The 22,464-nt window shown below is 45.4% G+C and overlaps 1 protein-coding gene across 1 annotated transcript in view; it reads left to right on the top strand.

Moving 5' to 3' along the window:
* LOC146830893 (fibrocystin-L-like) overlaps positions 1 to 22,464 on the top strand; it is a 533,569-nt gene that overhangs the window by 192,189 nt on the left and 318,916 nt on the right. The window contains exons 32-34 of the mRNA XM_085603812.1: positions 986 to 1,118; positions 4,950 to 5,142; positions 13,654 to 13,796. Coding sequence (XP_085459938.1) covers positions 986 to 1,118; positions 4,950 to 5,142; positions 13,654 to 13,796 — 469 coding nt within the window. The remainder of the gene's footprint in view (positions 1 to 985; positions 1,119 to 4,949; positions 5,143 to 13,653; positions 13,797 to 22,464) is intronic.

The following is a 22,464-nucleotide window of genomic DNA, read 5'->3' as shown; positions in this document are numbered from 1 at the left end:
GCTTGGCTTATTTCATCCACTAAATGCCGCATTGATCTTGATAAAGTGACAAAGAGGTTGGAAAAATCCCATATTGTAAATAAGCACAGTTTTAACTGTAAGGAAAGAACAAATCCACACTCTAACGTAAAAGTGGGAACGTTAGTGAAAGTTAAAAAACCATGGAAAGCTTCCAAAGGTGAAAGTCAATTTATGGGTCCCTTTGAGGTTAGTGAAGTTTTGAAGAATGCTGTTAGACTTTCTAATGGTAAGGTGTGGAATTTGAACAAAATTGCTGTGCTTAAAGGTGACAGGAAATTATATAAGGAGGTTCATTCTTCTCCTACGAGAAGTCAAGTTTTGGAAGACATCTCTGAGGTGATTTCTGGAGTAGATAATTGCAATAATAGCAATATGGATTGCAGCCATGATTTATGTCAAAATAATGGTAATGAAGTTGTGTTACCCTGTAACCCTGTAATTCTGATGTGTGTCGAAAAGATGCAAATTGTAAAGAGACCAAACGCTTGCCTAAAAAACCTGTATGGTTGTCAGATTTTGTAACACTTATCCAAAAGAAGTTGCATCCATTATTTATTTATTTATTTATTTATTCATTTTTTTGTTGTTGTTGTTTTGATTGTTTGTTTTATTGTTTAAGGGAAGAAGATGTGTTGTGTTTATTGTAGCGTGCAGCGCAAGTGCAGAGTGTTTCAAATATAAACTTGTTTGGGCACGGACCCTGGTTAGACTCTATAGATGTTCTAGAGTCTGGGTCCGTGCCGGGGAGAGTTCTTGGGAGACAGTTACGAACCTGGTTTCAGCTGTTAGTGGACGTGTTTTCATGTGGTGCTGTCTTCTACAATAAATCTTTGTGTTATACGTCTTGGATACGAGCTTTATTCATAACATTTCAGAAAAAAGAAATCGAGCTATATCGGCAAAATGCCTTCTTTCTTATGGTTTATGAATGCAAAATATCCACAATCTGTTTTCTCTTTTGCAGGGACAATCGGGATTTGTCAATGTAACCGTTTTGGTCAATGAACTGAATGTTATTTTAACAGGCGTTTTTCAATACATATCTACGGGTACTCCAGTAATTACAGATGTAACTCCAACTACAAGCAGTGTCTTAGGTAAGACTTTATGCATAGACAGTAAAAATACGAATATATGTTTGTGTGTTTTGAAGAAGTTGTTTGTAAAAATGCCCGATTCAAACATATTTATTGGTTTCAAACATTTCCACCCCTTGTGGTCAAAACATGTTTACTGACTCCATTGTCTACGAAAAAACACTTATACAGTGTCAGAGAACACAGGACTCTTGCTCTGAATTTGGCAGAGCGGTGCATCTGTTGCCTTGAATTCTGAGGTCTGCTAAGTGAATGGTAACCACATCAGACTTTGACATGACACATCCAATCTCACGTCAGAGTGCTTGATGTCATCAATAGGTGCTTGAAAAATTAAAAGGACAGTTGAGTATGAAGACTTTAATCGGTGTGTGAAACATAGCTATACATAGTCAGTCAGTCATAATCCTTTTATTCGTCATAATGGTACAATAATTACACAACACAGACAATACAATCATTTAATAACAGTAAACTGCAACCGGCTAAAAACAAAATAAGCAAAATGCATGACAAATCTTGTAAGAATAATGAATACTGTCGCCAGCAATAGTATCAGCTAAAGAAACATATTACATTAGTTAAAACTCATGCTGAAAAAGTAATAAAACACTTAGATCAGGGCTAGTAAATGTTCATTGTAAGCCTCAGTTAGGAAGGAGTTTTTTATAAAACCTGTAACAGAAAAACAAACATGCTCAGTAGGGTGTAATTGTAAGAACATAAGGGCTGTTCTTGATATGAAGATGAATGCCACGGGCAAGGAACCGAACACCCAACATTATGTCATCCTCTCCGGACCTCAAGTAAAAACTGTAACATACTTAAACTAAACCTAGTTAGTAGGGAATGGGTGTTAATGGTGTGAACCATAACCAAGTAAGGCTCCATGTGTAGAGTGGATTTCATGAGCAAATGTGTGAGGACAGTAGGTTTCACTAATTGTGTAGGCTCCCTCAGAGCTTGCTTTAGGGCATAACAGCTAATCTTCATACACTTCAGGTCTCCTCTAGTGATCTGATTGGGGTTGTAAAGTGGGCCGGAATGTCAAAGGGCGCAAAATATCTTTCCTACATAGGTCAATCATTTGATCGGATAAACCACATCCAACTACAAACAATCCATTATGACGACCTTGTTGAGGGATGAGCCACTGAGTAGCCTAACCAAGCCATCTCAGAAGAAGGCCGAGGGTGAGGACATTGGAGAAATAACCCATACCAAGTTCTTCATGGGCTATGTAAGATGGTGTGGACTGAGGGAGGGCCAAAAGACATCTAGAGAAAGAGTTCTCTAATGCTTGTAAGACAGATGTATACTCAGAACCTCAAATGTCACTCCCATAAGCCGCAGCAGAGAGGAACTAAGATTGAAAAGTTTTAGTGGGAAGTGGCTCATTACCCAGTCTGGCGGCAAAGTCACGTATTGCAGAGATAGAACTGGCCATGGAATATTTCTTAATAGTTTAAGCGGTAGACCAGGAACCCTTTTGATCAAACTGTACCCCTAGGTACAGAAACGCAGACACTTTTGTAATTTCATTACCAGCAATGAAGTGGTGACAGGATTTGGTGGATTTTGAACCAGTCACCAAAAGATACTTTACCAAATTTATTCACAGGTCCAGAGACGTCATGATATCTTCAAAGGAGTGCACTAGATGTTTTAAACCAACAGAAGCACGGCTAGAAGAACCACATCATTAGCATGGAGGATAGCTGTGGCCAAATCTCTGGCAACCCAGAGAAGGACAGATTTTAGCTGATTGATATATAAGGTGAATAAAAAGGGACTAGGATACAGCCTTGTCTCATGCCCCTTCATACATCAAAACTCATGGTATACTAGCCATTCATTCCATATCTTATAAAGGCAGACATGTCGTCATTTGGATCTCTTAAAAAAAGGAAAATGTCTGTATCCACACTAATTGGGATCAGCAGAGCCCAAAGTATGGCTCTGTTGACTCGGTCGAATGCAGAAGTGAGATTCATGAAGGCCATGTGTAAGTCTCCCCGCTTTGCTACCAGATAGAAGATATAAATTTAAACATTGGTCGAGGGTACTTTGTTCAGACCTAAAACTATACTGTAGGTCAGAGATAATCCTACTGCTTTCAGCCCGAGAGGTATATTTAGTGAGAACCACCCACACAATGACCTTGAATTCTGAGTCAATTAACACAATTGGGCGATAACATCTGGGATCCCCTTTATCTCCTGTGTTAAAAATGGGCACAATAACAGATTAAGACCAGGAGCTAGGAAGGCTTTTTCCTACTTCTTCAATAAGTACCTTTGTGAAAAATGAGGCCCAAAGGTTGGGTTCCAGCAAACACAAATTGGCAAGCACCCTGTCCGGACCCCGTACCTTAATCTTGGCTAAGCCAATAAACGCTACATGTATTTAAGCTAAGCGAAATACAATATTAAAGAAACCAACAAAGTGCACCATATCTGGCTCAGAAGGGGCCCAATAGTTGAAATTATAGACCCATAACAAAGTAATTGACCCAAACATTGGATGAAATATAGGAACAAACAATATTCTCTTTGCCCAAGTCAAACACAATACGATTCCAGATTTCCCAGAAAAGAGTATTCTGAGAAAGGGCAAAAGTCTAAAAAAAGTTTAGCCCAAGCATCCTCTTTCATGGCCCTGTTCCTGTCCTGCATGGCTTTTCTCTAAAGTTGCTGACAGGATGCAACCAAGTCTTTGTCCCTGGAGTGAGTTCCAAGAGACTTTTCTACATCCCTGTGCGATCTGGAGCACCTGTTGTTAAACCATTGAGGGTGGCAAGGGAATAATTATGAATGTGGGCAAATAGGGTGGATCCAATTGAAAGACAGATAACACCAAAGGTAGCAAGTATATCAGCATCAGTGGATCCCTTCCCAAGACACGTGTCAGTTGAACATTGATGCATTTTTGATTATTTCAATACCAGGTGATCCAATTTTAGGTCTGGCCTTGAGATAGTATTAGCTGTCTCACTAGCTTAATGTTTCCAAAAATTTCAAAATAAAATGCAGATATATACATGCAGGGGATTTCTGTCACAACTCTTTATCAATTGGCCCGTTCAAGTGTCATTCACGTCTTACTTCTATCCACCACAACATGCATTAAGGAGCTGTTTTGCATTTGAGTGATGGCATTTAAAGAGGAGATCACTTCAGTAGGGTGTGAAGTCTGGAGGTCATCAGTGGGCCGGATAGGTCCTTGCACAGTGGGGGGGCAGTGTATGCTCCACCCATGGTGCTGTGGGGGGGATTAGAGTGACGGGCAAGCAGCACCTCAGCCTTCAGACACTGCCCCATTCAGCAGTGGGTTTACATGGTACAAATAGGCACATGGTAAAACTGGGTCTGGTGCTCCCATAACCAGATAATCCCAGCTTTGGGAATACTAGGAAACTAGTAACCTTGTGGAGCAGTGTTCCCATCCCCTTCACCCGGGACACCCCTTTGCTAGACTTGTAATGGGGACCTGAGTCTCTGGACTGCCTTAAGCTTTACTGGTTCTACCAATGAGTTGACACCTTTTGGATAAACTGGTGTTAGAAGAATGTGTAGGGGGCAGAGTGGGGTAATGTATGGCAGTCTTGACTGGGCTGGTTGCTGGCATCCCTGTGAGCCCTCTGACCAATGGAAGGTAACTATTCCTGCAGATCTGTATTTTGGCACACCACCATTTCACAAAAGATAACAGTATCATGAGCTTTAAGGTAGGCTTGTTACCTTGAAAAACCTATTATCAGTTGTTATTGAAATTGATGGGTGATTTCTTTTATGCAGGTTAAATGTATGTATGTTTTTTATACTCATTCAGGAAACACAACCCTAACACTGGTTGGGTCCAACTTTGGAATTGCCGCAGTCGATACTACAGTACATATTGGTTCACGTCTTTGTCCTTCAGTCGAAAATAATTCTACTTCTGTTGTCTGCATTTTGCCAAGTCTCCCACCGGGTGTGTACCCTATTCAGCTGCAAGTTGGAAACGTGGGTTTTGCTTCATTCAGGTATAAACTCTGGCTTTTTTTCCATGGACTGCATGTATTTAATTAACTACATAATGGTGTCTTTGAGGCTTTTTGAGCATTAATTTAGCTAGGTTCCTAACTAGTGATGACTAGCATTAGGTAGTGGCATGCACAATTATGGGATAATTACCCAAAATGTGAATTGGTCTTTTAGTTGTGTATTTTAATGCAAAATGCATTCTTGCATCAATTTTTGACCCAATGAAACTTTACGATAAAAAAACACAATTGCTGTGGACAAGAGCGCCTTGCATTCTGGCTGTTTGTGTTGTTTATGTGCTCCCATGCTATAATGTTGTTGTGAATAGTGGCATAATTACAGGCCGAATAGTGTCATTTCATGTTACAAGCTATTGCATAGATATTCTACACATCCCAAATTCTCTTGGGGTTCTGGGGTCTCCTTATGTTGATGTAGAACTCAAATGTTTGTGCACACCCAAAAGCATGTGATCTTGTGGGTGTTCACAAACATTTTCTCTGATCATTGTCTCATCGAAAAGAGTTGGAGACGTGCTGCTTTTGAAAGTAGGAGTATATCTGTTGACAAGTTGGGAGTACCAGAATGTGTGGCCAAAAATATCTGGATTGATGGGCTTCAAATGCATGAACTTGGAAAATTAAGAACTCTGCTTTTGTTGAGAGGGCTCCTCGATCTATGCAGATTGTGGGGAGGGGAAGAGGTGCTCAGTGTGCTTTTTTTCTGAAGGTAATATCTGGTTTTCACTACAGGGGGTATTCAGAGAGTGGGCATTGTATATTACCAAAGGTGGGGGCTTCTCACTCCTCTCTATAGTCTTTGGCTGCAAGAGTTCCAGCTTCTTAACTGTGGTTCTGTGCCTGCACTGCATGAGGCCTGTTGGGTGCAGGTCTGATATATCAGCAGGTGGGGGCCGCTCACTGACCCTCAGAACATTCAGAGTCATCCTTCAAGCTTCCTCATAGTCAACAATTTATAGTCTTTCTTGTAGGTGCCTCATATTCTTCTGACTTTGATTTGTGAGTGTTAAATGTAAATAGATTTTGGTGTGATTTAGAGTCTAGTAGATATGGTACTCCATTGCAACAGAAACAGAATACCCTCTTCATTAAAATCTAGGTCTATCCGCATGCCCAGTTTTTTGAGTCGGGAGCCTGCCAATGGAGTAAACCTTCCTCCGATAGCCTGATGAAGGAAGCACATAACTCCGTCCACCCTACGTTGGGTGGACATAGTAATGTGAGTTTTTTTCTGTGCATCACCACCATGAACATCAAAAAAAATAATGACCTCCCCCAAATCCACGGGGCTATTCATTTTTTATGTCTCAAAAACAAACTCCCTCTTTGGGAGTTTGCTTTTGGAAAATAAAAAACTCTGAAATGGCGAGAGATGTCTGTGGCCCAGCAGACAGACACCTCTCAGTTTGGTGGGCAGAGTAAAGACATGGTAGTGGGCGCTAAGTTTTACTCCATTCACCACACCCTAAATCAGAGCCTATATCTTTTTTTAACTTTCTGTCAATTTCTAGTTAGGTGTGCCCTACTTCCTTGGTCGACACTTGATTGGAACCTCTTTTTCTGAGTTCTTCCCCTGGATTCACCTCTATCTTGTCATCTTGTTTTTGTATTTTCCCTTTTACCTATATTCTTCCTATTTATTCTCACTACAAAGACCACTAAACTGTCGCATTAAAATCTCCTTAAGACATTTACGAAATACATTTGTGTGGGCCAAGCCCAAAAAAATAAGATGATCCTTATATTTGACAAGAATATTCCTGTTCGGGGGGCATGGCTAGCCAACACCCAAGATGGCCGCACTGGAATAGCACTCCGGTCGGCCACCGACTGAATCTACCCCTACATTCGCTACACCTATCCGTTTGCCCACAGTTCTGCACCCCACTGAAGCTCCTAGAGTCCAGGATCCGTCCGATCGGTCGGCGGGGTGAATCTGACCCCGTTTGCCAGTACAATCGGCTTTAGCGTCGCCGGCCAGGAGGGGAGTGAAAATCCGGCCGTGACGTCGCACGGCTTCTCCTGCCGCCGGCCGGCGCATCAGAGTTACTTGGCCCTGAGAGATGCCCAGTGGGAGGCGACCCCGCTAACGGCCGCTGCCGCTCTGAGCCTTCCAGGGTCGGAGGTTCATATGGGCCTCCGCGAACTGCCGGTGATCAAGTGAGACCCGCAGCACTCCAGACATCGCAGCCGGGGTGCCTACGATGTACGGAGACCCAAGGTATTCCTCCAGCAGTTGCCCCTGCAGGATACAGACGGGGGCCCTGTCACTGTTCACACCCGCTGCGCCTATATACGGTGCTGGAGCCCGTTGTTGGGACGGGGCTCTTGGGGACGCTTTCCTCACCCTCCCCCTTTTTTTGTTTTGGCTTTGCGGGGGGCCGGGTGTTCTTTGTGGTGACGGATGCGGCCGCCTTGCCAACTCCCTGGCAGCCCTCCTCGCGCACCGCTGTTCTGGGCCCAGTAACCCCTCAGGGGCTCCAGGGACCCAGTGACTGTGCCACAGCCGCCTGGGAGCCAGCCGCCGCCATTTAAAGTCACGGACGACTAACTAACAAAGCTGAGCGCATATTGGTTGCTGTATCAACACCGCCTGACCCTTGCCCCTGAGGATCCTGACTCCCCCCCATCTGGCTTTGGTTCTTGAACAGGTATACTAACTGGCTACATGGCCACCGCGAAAGGCCCCAGGCAATCCGCTGTGCAAAAACAGTCGAAATTTTTTCCCATTCCAAGTCCGATGAGTCAGAGGCAGCAACCTGAAGGCTGGGGCCCGACGCTGCTGGACCTCATGGAGGCTATCCAGGGAGTCCGCACAGCACTGGAACACAAGATTGACACTGTCTCTATAGACATCAACCTCATACGCACTGATCTGCAGAACATGGTGGAGCGGGTCAAAGCGAACAAAGGCTCCATCGCAACATTCCACGACACTGCTGGAAATGACGGCCAAGCAACTGCAGGCCCAGACGTCTGACCTGGAGGCTCGACTGGAAGATTACGAAGTGCGCGCCAGAAGAAATAACGTGCGTATCCTGGGGGTTCCCGAACGGGCGGAGGGGCAGGCCGCAGACCTGTTCGTTGAAGACCTAATCCAAAATCATCTGCAATCCCGATCCCTCTCCAACTATTTCTATGTCGAGCGGGCCCAAAGGGTGCCTGGAGGCACTCCGAAGCCGGGCGCTCTGCCATGTCCTATCCTGTCACGGATCTTCAATTTTTACGACCGGGACATCATCCTTCAAGCTGCAAGAGTCGGACCTCCTGTCAAAATCGAGATCTAGAGCGTCACCTTTTTCCAAGACTTTACCTATAAGGTGCAACAGAAACGCCGCTCCTTCCTGGAAATAAAACAGGCACTCAGGGGCCACAATTTGAAATATGCCATGCTCTTTCCAGCAAAACTGCGTGTGCAATCAAATGGCAAGTCGCTGTTCTTCCAGTCCCCAGAGGACGCCTGGGACTGGCTAGAGAGGTGGCGCTCCTCCGAGGACCGAGGTGGCTCATCCCAGGATCACTCACATAGATCGGACATAGATTGACTGAATGAAACGGACACAGGTATCATTAGACTTTGCATGAACTGGGGTCCCACCCGGTACCTAGCGTCTGACTATGGCACTTACTATACTGACCCTTGCCACAATCCCTGGTTTAATGGGAGGAAGGTCTTATTTGCTTCCGAACATTGTCTAACACTTGTATTGTGTCCCCCAATGAGTGCTCTAGGGTAATTGTCAGTGTTTATTTATGGCTTGATTTTAGGGAGGGGGTGGGGAGACATTCCACCCAGGGCGATTGGAGCTACATATTTCCAGTCCGGGATACGAGGCCTTTAGGTTTCATCCTGGGCAAATGTAATTGTTCTTAAGGGGGGACGTTTCGAATTTTGGGGTAGTTTGGTCGTTTGGTAGTTGGGCGTTCCCCTCCACATGGGTCTAGTTATGGGTATGCAAGTGCTCTGCATATTGGGGTGGAAGGCAGTTCTGAGCCCGCATTGCAGAGAGGCGCGGTGGGGGGGTTCCAGGGTGTTTTCCTATGTGGTTTTTCCAATTTTTATTATGTTTTATGAGCAGTTTGTCTTCCAAGGTCACGTGCACACTCTGTGGGGTTACCATCACACACGATGCTCTTCCTTGCACACTTCTGCTATGCTTTTGGTGTAGTTCCACTCACAATGCTCCCTTCATGGTCCAGTGGGTCACCCCGGGGAGTTTTGCCGACTTTCTCCAAGGAGCCTCCGTGACCCGCCTGTTCTCCTTTCCCGGTGTGGGGATGTGTCTCGCTATGTATGCGCTGTTGCACTTTTGACCCTCTGGGAAGTGGGGCTCTTGTTCTCTGACACAAATAAGGGACAACCCTATCACCTCTACATCATTGGGTCGACTCAAAATAATCTCTTGGAATGTGAATGGGTTGGGTGACCGAATTAAAAGGGGGATAGTATTACAATACCTCAAACACCACACCCCCGACCTCGTGTTGCTCCAAGAAACACATATTCCTGGCACCACATACTGTGCACTCAATCGATGGGGTTATAAACTGCTTGCCCATGCGGGTTACACGCGGGGGTCGAGGGGGTGGGCATCCTCGCACGCACCTCCCTTCCTTTTCAAATCCAAAGAGTACACGCGACTCCTCTGGCTGCTTTGTCACGGTGTCCGGATGGTGGGAGGGTCGCTTCCTCAACGTGACCTCACTATACATACCCCCCAAGCTACATTCCTCCACCCTGACTGAGTTGGGCCCTCACATGTTGAATCTACCCGAAGGGGACACTTTACTGGGGGAGACTGCAATGCAGCTCTAGCCGGGGACCTGGATCGCTTACCAACCCGACAAGGAGAACCACAGGGGAAACTCGTATCAGACTGTTTGGCAGCCATGGTACTGGTAGATGCATGGCACACACACCACCCCTCCAATAAACAATACACCTTACATTCTGGGGTCCATGGTAGTATGTCCCGCATAGACTACCTCTTCTGCCAAGCCACTCCGCTCTCTATGTTCGGGGGCATTGCGTTTTGCCCAGGGGTATCTCCGACCACTCTCCTATCCTATCTCACTGCGGTGGTGTGCCTTCTCGCTCTCGCTGTGAGATGGCCCTCAACCCATTGTATCTTAAGGTGCCAGAAATACGGGACATGCTGATACAGGCCACTACAGATTATTTCGCAGAAAATGAGGGCTCCGTTGAATCGGATGTGACGCTCTGGGAGGCATATAAGACGGTGATTCGAGGATGCAAGGTGGCGGCAGTGGTGGGTCACCAGAAGGAGAAATATAAGCAATTGGAGGACATAGAACTGGAAGTGACCTATCTTGAACGTGAACTAATCGCATCCGCTTCCCCCGACACCTCCCACAAACTTGCGGTGAGACAAAAAGAATACAGCGATATAGCCAGAGATGCCGCCCGAGCGCATTACTGGACCACTCAGTATTGTGTCTATGAGATTGGGGATAACGCCAGTAAATTGTTGGCATGGCTAGACAAGCGAGAGTTAGCCAATAGCTGGGTGGTTGATATTGTGGCTCCCGATGGTGTGAGGCGATAAGACCGAGATTGGATTGCTGATGGCTTTGCTAACCATTTTGAGCGGCTCTATGTCCCCACGTCCACCTCCACACAGGAGGAAGTGGCTGAACTGCTTTCCACCCTCCCCCTACCAAGGTTGGACCTCCAGGATGCCAATGACCTTGACACCGCCTTGACCTCTGAGGAAGTTTCTAAAGCGATTGGTGCGTTGCAGTCCGGGAAGGCCATGGGTCCTAGTGGCCTTCCAATCGAGCTCTATAAAGCCGTCTCTTCGGTGCTGGCCCCGTTTCTCATACGGATGTATGATGAGAGTGTAGATCGTAGAATCCTGCCTGAAACACAGAGACTAGCTAGTATTGCGGTCATACACAAGAAAGGGAAACCTCCGGACCAATGTGGTTCGTATCGGCTGACCTCCCTCTTCGACCCAGAGGTCAAGATCCTTGCCAAAACTCTGGCCCTCCGCCTCTCACCCCACCTTCATAAATTAATACACCCGGACCAATCCAGCATTATGCCAACTAAAAATAAGGCGCTCAATCTCCGTCGCCTCTTCGGAGTGCTGGGCAGAGCCTCCACCATACAAGAGGATGCAGTAACTGTGTCCTTATACACCAAAATGGCATTCAACATGATTGAATGGCCTTTTCTGTTCGCCTCTCTGGAAAGGTATGGCTTTGGCCCACGATTTTTGTCCTGGGTGCGTCTATTATAAACTAAACCCCTGGCCCGCATCTCGGTAAACGGTGGCAGGTCGGTGATTTTTTAGTTGGGGAAGGGTACGAGGCCGGGTTGTCCCCGGTCACGGTTGTTGTTCGACCTGGCCCTAGAGCCCTTGGCACTGTGGATTAGAGGTGACCCCTTTATCCGCAGACTGGATTGGGCACCGGACTGGTCGGACAGGATCTCCCTCTACGCCAACAACATTATTTTATATTTGGCCAAACCCCGATCCTCAAACCATGGGGTATTGCATATTCTCGCCCTTTTTCAAAAATATTCCGGCTACATCATTAATTGGGACAAGTTGTTGATATATGTCCTCAGTGGAGAACCCCCACGGCTTCCCCCGGGCTGCAACGCCGACATAGTCACGAATGGCTTCCATTACCTGAGCATCTATGTTATGAGAGATGTGGATATTTTCTACCAGAAGAATCTCCTCCCTCCCCTGCACTGCCTCCGGGCTAACGTGCAGCACTGGAAGACACTGCCCCTTACTCTATTGGTTAGAGCTGCCCTCTTTAAAATGATGGCACTTCACCATTTCCTTTATGCCCTAAAAAATACACCCTATCCTGTCCCGACCCACTACTTCCAAACAATTGATTCCGAGGTCCACTCACTACTATGGAACGGCGCACGCCCCGAATTGCCCTAACCAAACTCACACACAGTTCGTATGACGGGGGTATTGCTTTCTTTGCAATTAAAATCTATTACTGGGCCTCACAATTAGTGGTCCTCAATCACTGGGCCCACCATCCTCTTACGGACCCAGCGTACAGGATGGACAGGCTCAATATGCTGGCGGGCAATTACTTGCGGGTGTTATATGGGGGGCCTAGGCATCTACCCAACTATACTCCGACCTTCACCACAGTTTCGATCTGGCACACGGCAACTGCCGCGCATGCTTGGAAAGGTAAAATTATGCAGGTTACACCGTAGCTAGAATAGTGACAATTGCGTATGCTTTCGGGTCAACCTGGGTTTGAAAAATGGGACCTGATTAGTCTTTCCGCAGTAGGGGACTTGTGGGCGAAAGGTGCGGTGGTTCCGTTTGGTAAATTGCAAGCAAAATACCAGCTGCATGAGGGGGAAATGTTCTGATATCTTCAGGCACATAGTGCATTATGTAAGGCCATTCCCAATTGTTCCGATCTACCCTTTTCTTCACCTCTAGAGGATAGGCTTCTAGACGATTACCTTCCGGATAAGGCCATCTCTTTGATCTACCGTAAAATACTTAATAATTCACCTGAAACTCTTGATAAACTCTGTACGAAATGGTGTGATGACGTGGGGGATTTACCTGACGAAGATTGGAGGGAGGCCCTGGCTTCGTCCGGGGAGGTGGTGATCCGTTCTCACATCAAGCTTATACAGCTTAAAATACTGCACAGGGCCTATTATATCAGCACAGCACTTGTTAAAATGGCTCTATCGGACTCCCCGCTCTGTCCCCGAGGCTGTGGTTCCCTGGGCATCTTCTTGCACCAGTGGTGGGACTGTTCAATCCTTCAACAGTATTGGAGTAAGGTTTTGTCCACCATGTCCCGAATATGTCATAAAACTATAGAAACCTCTCCTCGACTGGGTTTCACTGGGCTGTAACATAGCAAAACGCAATATAGCCAGAACATGGAAGGGGGGAGTTGTGCCCCGGCACAGGGACTGGGCGGAGGACATGGACTGATGCAAAGGGTGGTGTACGAGAGCAACGGATGCCGAGGTAAATGGACTAAAATATGGGGCCCCTGGAATGAAAGTAGAGGGTTTTTATGCACCACCTTTGATGATGACTCCCCATGCAATGTTGATAAAGAGACACTTTAAGGTTTATTGCCAATATGTGACCAAAATATTATCAGTGACGTTTCTTTTTATTCCTTTGATTACATGTACAAGGTGTTTATTTTACGTGATTTGGTCATTCAACAACTGCTCTTTTTTTGCGTTTGGGTTTCCTTTTTGTATCATTTCTTATTGTTTCTTTCAATCAAAAAGATTTATAAAAAAAAAAGAATATTCCTGTTCAGGGAAGGCTCCGTGTATTGAAAGACATGCACTGAAAAAAAGAAGTAGATGGCTCAAAAACATGTCAGTTTAATGCAACACAATGAAAAGTCATGCTTTCATATGTCACAAAAGCACAAGGCACAAGCTAATATGATTGTGGTTTCATCCTAAAAATAACTCATGTGTTTCCTTTTCCTCAGCACCCCTGCTCAAGCAAATATTACATACATTTTGGAGGTTACCAGTGTCTCCCCTCAGCATGGATCAGTGTATGGTGGCACCAAAATCACTATAACTGGTTCTGGTTTCAGCACAGACCTCGAGAAGAATCAAGTATGGCTAGGTAAGTTATTTTTGTCATTTTCAGATTTATGGTTCACAATTTATTTTTAGTTATACCAGGTCCTCATCTGAAATATCCTTAGAAAGAGAGAGGACCTGACGGTCTGTACCGCAACCCCATCTCAATGGAGAAATTCTCTGGCCTAGACTAAAATGGATACTTTGTCACACATAGGGAGGTTATAAAATGTGCACAAGTGTCCAACTTACTCAGAAAGAAACTGTCACAGGAAAAGTCAGAGTTCTACGCATTGATGGTCTGATATGGCTTGTCAGCCATTCGGGGTGCCCAGGTGTTCACAGTTACCAGTGAACCCATAGGATCCAGTCCGAAAGCCTCTTCTGCATACTTCGTACTATGCAGGCTTCATAAGCTGCATGCACCACAGGATGCCGCCTGCCCTGCTATCCCACAGGAAACAATAGTTAAAATGTCTTGAGAGGAACAGGGATACTAACTCTTGGATTTTAGGACTGATTTTGTCTTTGGTTTAGGCAGAGTCCCAGAGAATGAGATTTTATTTTGTACAAAGCCAGATTTCAACTAGTTTAGGCAGTAATGCCCCTCCATGTACCAGTCTTTCATAATTAACTGATGATGTGATATTGATATGCATGTATTCTTTTACAAAACACTGCTATGCAACATCTATCCAGAATTAAATCTTCCCACGTCATAATGCGCATTCATTAATTTCATTATTTCTGTTTATTATTTGACAGGTATTAAATTTACCCTCAAACAGACACGCACACACTAGAAACCCTGGTAAAAAATCAACTAAAGTTACTCATGATAACAACATTATAATTAGCTTAACTGGGATTTAATACCAGAGATGGCAACAACTACCTACATTTCTGATCATAATATTAGGATCACTTGTATTACAACTAAACCAATGTTAACAATTATTTATATTTTAACCAACAAAATTGAAATTGACCATGGTCCATGCTACATATGCCTTTGATTTATTAGATGCTAAATATATAAGACAATATGGAGACATGGCTTTCGTACTTCTCAGCTCCTGATGTATCATTTATATTCAAACTCACCAAACGAGAAAGACTAACAAGAAATTAAAAACTCCAACAACCCCAATAAGGTACTCAGAGTGTAAAGAACAGAAAGTATATATATGTGGAGGAAGAATCTACTGAAAAACCCTTAGGGTTAAAAAAATTACCGTCACTCACTAGGTAGTGGCATGCTTCATCATAGGGTTGCTGACCAACGCTCAGGGTGGAGCACATTTTTTTGTTGAAAGTGTATTTTATGAAAGGGATCCCAAATTTGGAGAAATAAATATTACATAAAACTGTCTCATTGGATGCCTCTATCCTTATTTATTCTGGGCCACCATTGACAGGATTAAAAGATTTTTAGATGGGTATATCGGAGATACTATGTTTCCATTATCCTATCTGCTGGGATTAACATGTTTCAGCCTCTTACAACCACCCTAACGGGTCACAGGCCTTCTTCATGATACAGATCCCTTATTTTAGTCGCAATTCCTCCTCGTAAATTATACTAAGTGGTTGGGATACATTTCTGGCAATACTTGCCGGAGGGTGCCAAGTGGCATGGATGGTGATGTCGCTACTTGATGAAAATGTGACTACAGGAGGACGTTCCCATTCTGACCCGAGTTAGGAGCATCAATTGTGAAACTCGGGTACACGTCCTGAGTGTGTCTACAAATGGGCAAGTATTGCCAAAAATGTATCCTTACCACTTCGTATAATTTATGAGGAGGGATTGCGATTAAAATAAGGGAGCTGTATCCTGAAGAAGCCCTTTGACCCGTTAGGGCGGTTGTAAGAAGCTGAAACATGTTGATACCGGCAGATAGGGTCATGGAGACAAAATTTCTCTGACATACCTATCTAAAAATCTTTTAATCCTGTCAATGATGGCCCAAAATAAATAAAGATAGGGGCATCCACTTAGACAGTTTTATGTAATCTTTCTTTCTCTGCATTTGGGATCCCTTTCATGAAAAGCTCTTTCAACAAAAAAATATGCACTCCTCTCTGAGCGTTTGTCTGTTCCATGGTTTGTCAGCATGCCACTACCTAGTGGGTGGGGGCAATTTTTATAACCCTATGGGTTTTGTCAGTAGGTTCTTCCTCCACCTATATATACTTTCTGTTCTTTACACTCTGAGTACCTTATTGTGGTTGTTGGAGTTTTTCATTTGATCTTAGTCCTTCTCGTTTGGTGAGTTCTAGAGTTAATTTTTGGAAAGCAAGGGAAGGCTCAATCTCTAGTCCCCTCTATTTTATGTTTGATGTATCATTAATGTTGCCAGGCATGTTTTTTCTGAATAATTGTTGAAAAAGTTCACTAGAGTGTAATCCACAAGAGGAGGGGTAGCAGTGGTCTATAAAAAATCAAATCTTGCCTTCTTTTTACCCATATTTATTGATATATTTAGTTAGATGGCATCATATACCTAAGTGTCAATACACTTTTCACTTACAGTGGAAAAATAAGATATTAACTCAATTTAAATATAGAAGAATATTAACTGAGTGCATCTACAATTAAAAAAAAGATGGGAAACTGTCAGGCAAGGTTTCAGAGAAATGGTATGCTTTGGGTTTAGCTTTTTGATAAGGCCTATTGTCACCATTACACACACCCCTGAAATAGCCCGTTGTCACCACTACACATTCAAATTCTCATCACACAATACAGACCATAAACCATACTGCTTACAGAAAGGGGCAGTAACCCCGCTTCGGACTTAACTTGATGGGCTGTCCTTTCGGTTTTGTATCAGCCCGCTGCATATCGCAGATGGTTACATTAACATTTACCTCCAGCCACTAGTGTGGTGGATGAATAGACAAGTTTATTCAAAGGAGGACACGCCCAGTATGGTATGGTACGGTCAAATGAGGCAATTGTTTGGGAACCCACCAAGTGGGTTAGAAGACCCCTCACACACCAACCTGGTTGGTGTCATGCTTCATCATCGGGGCCCCAACCGGGTGGCCGAGTGCCTCCCGGTTGTGCTGCGACGCCTGACTACAGCGGAGCTGGTGTGGTGCAGAAGTGTGATGTGGTGAAGGTTAAAAAATACCACTGAGGATCCTTACCATAGAAAAATTTATTTTGGCGGCTCAGGGTATTGGTTAAAAAGCTATGTGGTGCAACTAAATGAAGAAGTAATTATCTATTAGTTGACTAAGTGGTGGGTCTACATGTTTCAGCTCTCTAGTTAAAAATAATAATGGGGAGCTTTCGTCAGGACCAGTGAAGAGTGAGTGGCAAAAAAGGTGTAGTGCCACGTGGTGAATAAAATTAAAAATAGGGTTACCTACACACTCACTAAGGTGTGTGGAACGCGGTGTCAACACGTTAGCGGACACTTGGCGCAAACCTGTGGAAGGAAATGCAAGACAGCACACAAAACATATTTAACATTTGATACACTGAGTGGCAGGCGACATATTGGTAGGTTTTATTGTGCCGTGAGATATCAAACCTGTCTTCAATGAGCGTACCATGCGTGACACACATCCCTATGAGGTGTATCATGTTGCTATGCAGAGGAGCGGAGGCAAGACCATTAGTAGTGCTAGATGATGCGTCCAAACGGTCTGTGGACTACGGGTGCCATGTGGTAAATGCCGCGGCACTATGTGGGGCTATCTGTGAGAATCATACAAACAGCCGCCAAGTGATAATAGCGGAACCTCAGAATGAGGAAAGTACAAAATAAGTGGCCCAGGGTGCGCTGAGAGTGAGGGGCTGCATGGAGCCTCTGAGCGCTGTAGAAGATGACTGGGCACAGACTAAAAACAGACAGACACTGCGCAAAAAGTAACAAGTAACAAAAGGGTAATTACACTATGGCTGAGTGACTGCGCTGTGCAGGATGAGGGAGGGGGGCGCTTCTTACAAACGAGCTGTAGGTAAAAGGAACAGGTTAAGAGAGCGTAGATGGCAGGAGTGAGCTCGTATCCTGCTAGAGCAATTTGGAGACACCTTACTTGGTTGTGAAGCTGCCATCGCCGTGCACCTACTGTGGTCTCCCGAAATCCCGGATGCTGCCGGATCCCGGGGAGGGAGGAGGTTAAGTAGGGAGGGGCGCAATTGCGTACGTGCATTGTGCTCGCTAGCTTGGGCGTCATAGGCTTCAAATGCGCCTGCGTGGAGGTGAAGCGTCGAGCTTCCGCGCATGCGCGGATATTATTGCATGACAGTGCAACCCTTAATGTGTTGCGCATGCGTGTAAGGAAAGACCGGAGCGCGGATGGTGGGTAGAGGCGCTCGGGGAATTGGTGTACATTAGTGAATCTACGGGCGAAGCAGGAATGCTTGGTAGAGCTGGGTGTTGCCAGGTGAACCCGTAGAGGGAGCAAATAGAGGAGGCACAACTATATGCACTGTGCAGTGCATGGGGGCTGCCCGAGGGGGTGGGGGGGGGGGGGGGGGCGTTGCATGAGCGCTGGGCAGCGGGGAAAAGGGAGCCCGATAAATACTAATGGTGGGTGTCTGTGAAGATGAACCAGATTGAATTTAAAGTATGGCGAGGCCTATAGATAAAGGCTAGTGGCATCGTCCCAAGAGGGTCAGGGCTTACTCAGGCTGTTCCGGGGGGCAGTAATTGAGCACTGAGCAGCGGGGAAAAGAGAACCAGATATAAGTGATGTTGATGGGTGTCTGAGAGGATGAACCAGATTAGGGACACAGTATGGCGAAGCCTATGGATAAAGGCTGGTGACATCGTCCCAAGGGGGTCAGGGCTTTCTCAGGCTGTTCCAAGGGATATTATCGTTCAAGCCGGTGATGTGGCTCGAAAGACGATAAATCCATCTTTGTTCCTGTTCTAGGAGGCGGGACTGGATATTGGGGATGTTGCTGTCCAAAGCCTCAATAATCACCCATCTCATGTCGTTAGTCGTGTGGCCTTTTTCCAGGAAGTGGTTTGTCATTCTGGTGGTGTTCTTCTTGCAGCGAATGGTGCTGCGGTGTTCACAGATGCGGGTTTTGACTTTGCGTGTGGTCATTCCTATGTAAGTCAGATCACATGGACATTTGATGCGGTATACAACATTCTCCGTGTTGCAGTTGGTGTGTTTGCGTAGCTCCCATGTTTTCCCAGGTTCCAACTCGAGCTGTTTGGTTGTCTCTGTGATGTGGCATACACTGCAGTTGCCACAGGGGTAGTGCCCTTTGATATTGGGGAGGCCCCAGGCATTGAGTACCGTGTGTGGAGGTCTGATAGGTGCCAATGGCCTAGTAGACACAATGGTGTCCTTGATGGATCTTGCCCTTTTGGTAGAGAGAAGGGGAGGGTCCCAATTCAGGTGGCCTGTGTGAAGGATTTTCCAGTTCTTTTTAATGATCTGTGCCACTTTGTTGGATACTGTGTTGTACGTGGTGACACATGTGAGTGGGGAAGGGGTGGGTTCCTTGGGGTACGTTGTGAGAAGACCCTCTCGGTTTTGATTTCTGGCCCTTTTGTTGGCGGTCTTAGTTATGTGCCTTGGGTAACCGCGTTCCTGCAGTTTAAGGCAGAGGTCTTGGGCTTGTGCTTTGTAGTCCTTGGGGTCGCTACAGTGACCGAGCTCACTCCTGCAGGATACGAGCTCACTCCTGCCATCTACGCTCTCTTAACCTGTTCCTTTTACCTACAGCTCGTTTGTAAGAAGCGCCCCCCTCCCTCATCCTGCACAGCGCAGTCACTCAGCCATAGTGTAATTACCCTTTTGTTACTTGTTACTTTTTGCGCAGTGTCTGTCTGTTTTTAGTCTGTGCCCAGTCATCTTCTACAGCGCTCAGAGGCTCCATGCAGCCCCTCACTCTCAGCGCACCCTGGGCCACTTATTTTGTACTTTCCTCATTCTGAGGTTCCGCTATTATCACTTGGCGGCTGTTTGTATGATTCTCACAGATAGCCCCACATAGTGCCGCGGCATTTACCACATGGCACCCGTAGTCCACAGACCGTTTGGACGCATCATCTAGCACTACTAATGGTCTTGCCTCCGCTCCTCTGCATAGCAACATGATACACCTCATAGGGATGTGTGTCACGCATGGTACGCTCATTGAAGACAGGTTTGATATCTCACGGCACAATAAAACCTACCAATATGTCGCCTGCCACTCAGTGTATCAAATGTTAAATATGTTTTGTGTGCTGTCTTGCATTTCCTTCCACAGGTTTGCGCCAAGTGTCCGCTAACGTGTTGACACCGCGTTCCACACACCTTAGTGAGTGTGTAGGTAACCCTATTTTTAATTTTATTCACCACGTGGCACTACACCTTTTTTGCCACTCACTCTTCACTGGTCCTGACGAAAGCTCCCCATTATTATTTTTAACTAGAGAGCTGAAACATGTAGACCCACCACTTAGTCAACTAATAGATAATTACTTCTTCATTTAGTTGCACCACATAGCTTTTTAACCAATACCCTGAGCCGCCAAAATAAATTTTTCTATGGTAAGGATCCTCAGTGGTATTTTTTAACCTTCACCACATCACACTTCTGCACCACACCAGCTCCGCTGTAGTCAGGCGTCGCAGCACAACCGGGAGGCACTCGGCCACCCGGTTGGGGCCCCGATGATGAAGCATGACACCAACCAGGTTGGTGTGTGAGGGGTCTTCTAACCCACTTGGTGGGTTCCCAAACAATTGCCTCATTTGACCGTACCATACCATACTGGGCGTGTCCTCCTTTGAATAAACTTATCTAACTCCAGGGGATACGGACACAACCCCTCCTTGTTGTCCCTAGCTCTCCCTTTGTTCATTATAGGATGAATAGACAAAACAAAAACTAGGTCCACATAAAAGTCAATTTGGAACATCTGTGAGTCCAAGCATATTTTGGAAAACACAGGAATGCATGTGCAACTCCCTTCCCCACATACTGTCTCTCCTGCTTCTCTTCGAACTGTGGATGAAGCAGTCTTGTGGTCAGTGATTCACAAGAGCGGTAGCACAGTTTTGGTGACTATCGAAAATGGCCTACAGAAATGTGCACTGTATGAGCCTGGCAATCTGCATGTCTCTGGCTATTTTGGAATGTTCATCGCACCAGAGCTGTACAACAGCTCCTGAATCAGGACAGCTATTCCGCAATCTTCCTCTGTCTGTCACCCTTTGGAATGCTATTGAAGCCAAACATACTTTGAAATGACATCAAGGCTATAGGAACATCCAAGTGCCAAGTGCCTCGTAGGCCCCCACCACATTGTCTTACTCCTGCTTATGTTCATGCAGAGTAGGAAGCACTCTTAGGTGCAGTCACTCTTAAGAATAGCAATCCAGCATTGCCCACTATTCCAAAATGGTCATCTGACACATTCACTGTGAGAACACTGTGAGAGCCTAGTAAAGTCCATGTGCGGCAACTATTTTTAAATTATTAGGAGGCCAGGTGTTGGAAAACGAGGCATTAGTTGTGAGGCTTGCACAAGTAATGGGTTAACATTTGTCCTTCATTGGGAACCAAGTACCCCATTGTAGCACTTGACTCTCAGAGGGTAGCTTAGAAGAGCAGTCCAAGGCTTACTCAAGGGAGGAGGTGTGGGCTAGTATTCACCATTGATAGATACGCAGAAATAACACTCAATAGTTGATTGTCCAGCATGTGCTTTTCTTTATGAAAAGGAAAAGTAAATTTAATACACACACACTACTCAACACTATACAACAATTTACAAATCTGCATAAGCTGATGGAAATACTTCTTGACATTGAGTAAACCTTCCCACCCTCCCGCAGAAGGGGGTATAGTACCACCACTCACAAGTATGAACATCATCTTGCCCCCAATTGCCACGTGTTGACGCTAACTTGGAGTGAGGGCCCTTACCACTGGCAACAAGAAAGTGTTGCCCACCACATCATTTGAACATGCATTTTGTAATGGGAACACCTGCCATAGTGAAATATAACCCTGACCGAGAGCACCTCATTCTGTCAATAAAGTATATACACTAAAATCACAGTGGCTGACAGTCTGGTTGTTCAACTAACGCAGTAGCAAGAATACACGTCTAAGCATGACTGGGTAGCATGGTATACTTACCATAACTTATAACCTACATAACGCAATTCCATCACTGCCCCGAAAGGGCACCACATGAATCATATCATTGCTGTGCTTTTATAATTCCTACACCCCTTAAAAGGTGCTTACCACAAAGAGAAATCACATTAAACCATGTTGCATACAAGTTAACTTAGTTTGGAACTGCATACCTGTGCATTTAAAACCTTCCACCCCTAGAACGTGTCTGACAACATAAAATCTCTCCATGGACCAACTTTGGCCACCAATTGTGCCACCATAATCTTTGTTCCTGGTAGAAAAGATCTTCTCCTCTGTCGAACAAAAGTTTCAGCACCCAGGGACCTTGACAAATTAACAAAGCCCTTGAGAAGTTATTCTTTTATGATCCTCAGAGACTTATGGTGGGGATTTACCCATTCTTCTGGGGGGAGTCTACGCTGCTCCTGCAGCTCCTCCGACATCGTTGTTTCATTAGGGGGGTGACACCAATTTCCTGGGGTCACCACAAGCCCAAAATGAGCCGTTCTTCCCCACAAATGCAGCCAGGCCCTGCATGGCATTATGGGGTGCTCCCTCTGTAGCGTGCATCTTTGAGCAGCGACTCCCCCGCTGC

This window comes from Triturus cristatus, chromosome 5_1 (assembly GCF_964204655.1).
Source record: "Triturus cristatus chromosome 5_1, aTriCri1.1, whole genome shotgun sequence".
Classification (NCBI taxonomy): domain Eukaryota; kingdom Metazoa; phylum Chordata; class Amphibia; order Caudata; family Salamandridae; genus Triturus; species Triturus cristatus.
Note: the sequence above shows the minus strand (reverse complement) of the source record. Positions and strands in the feature narration are given on the sequence as shown.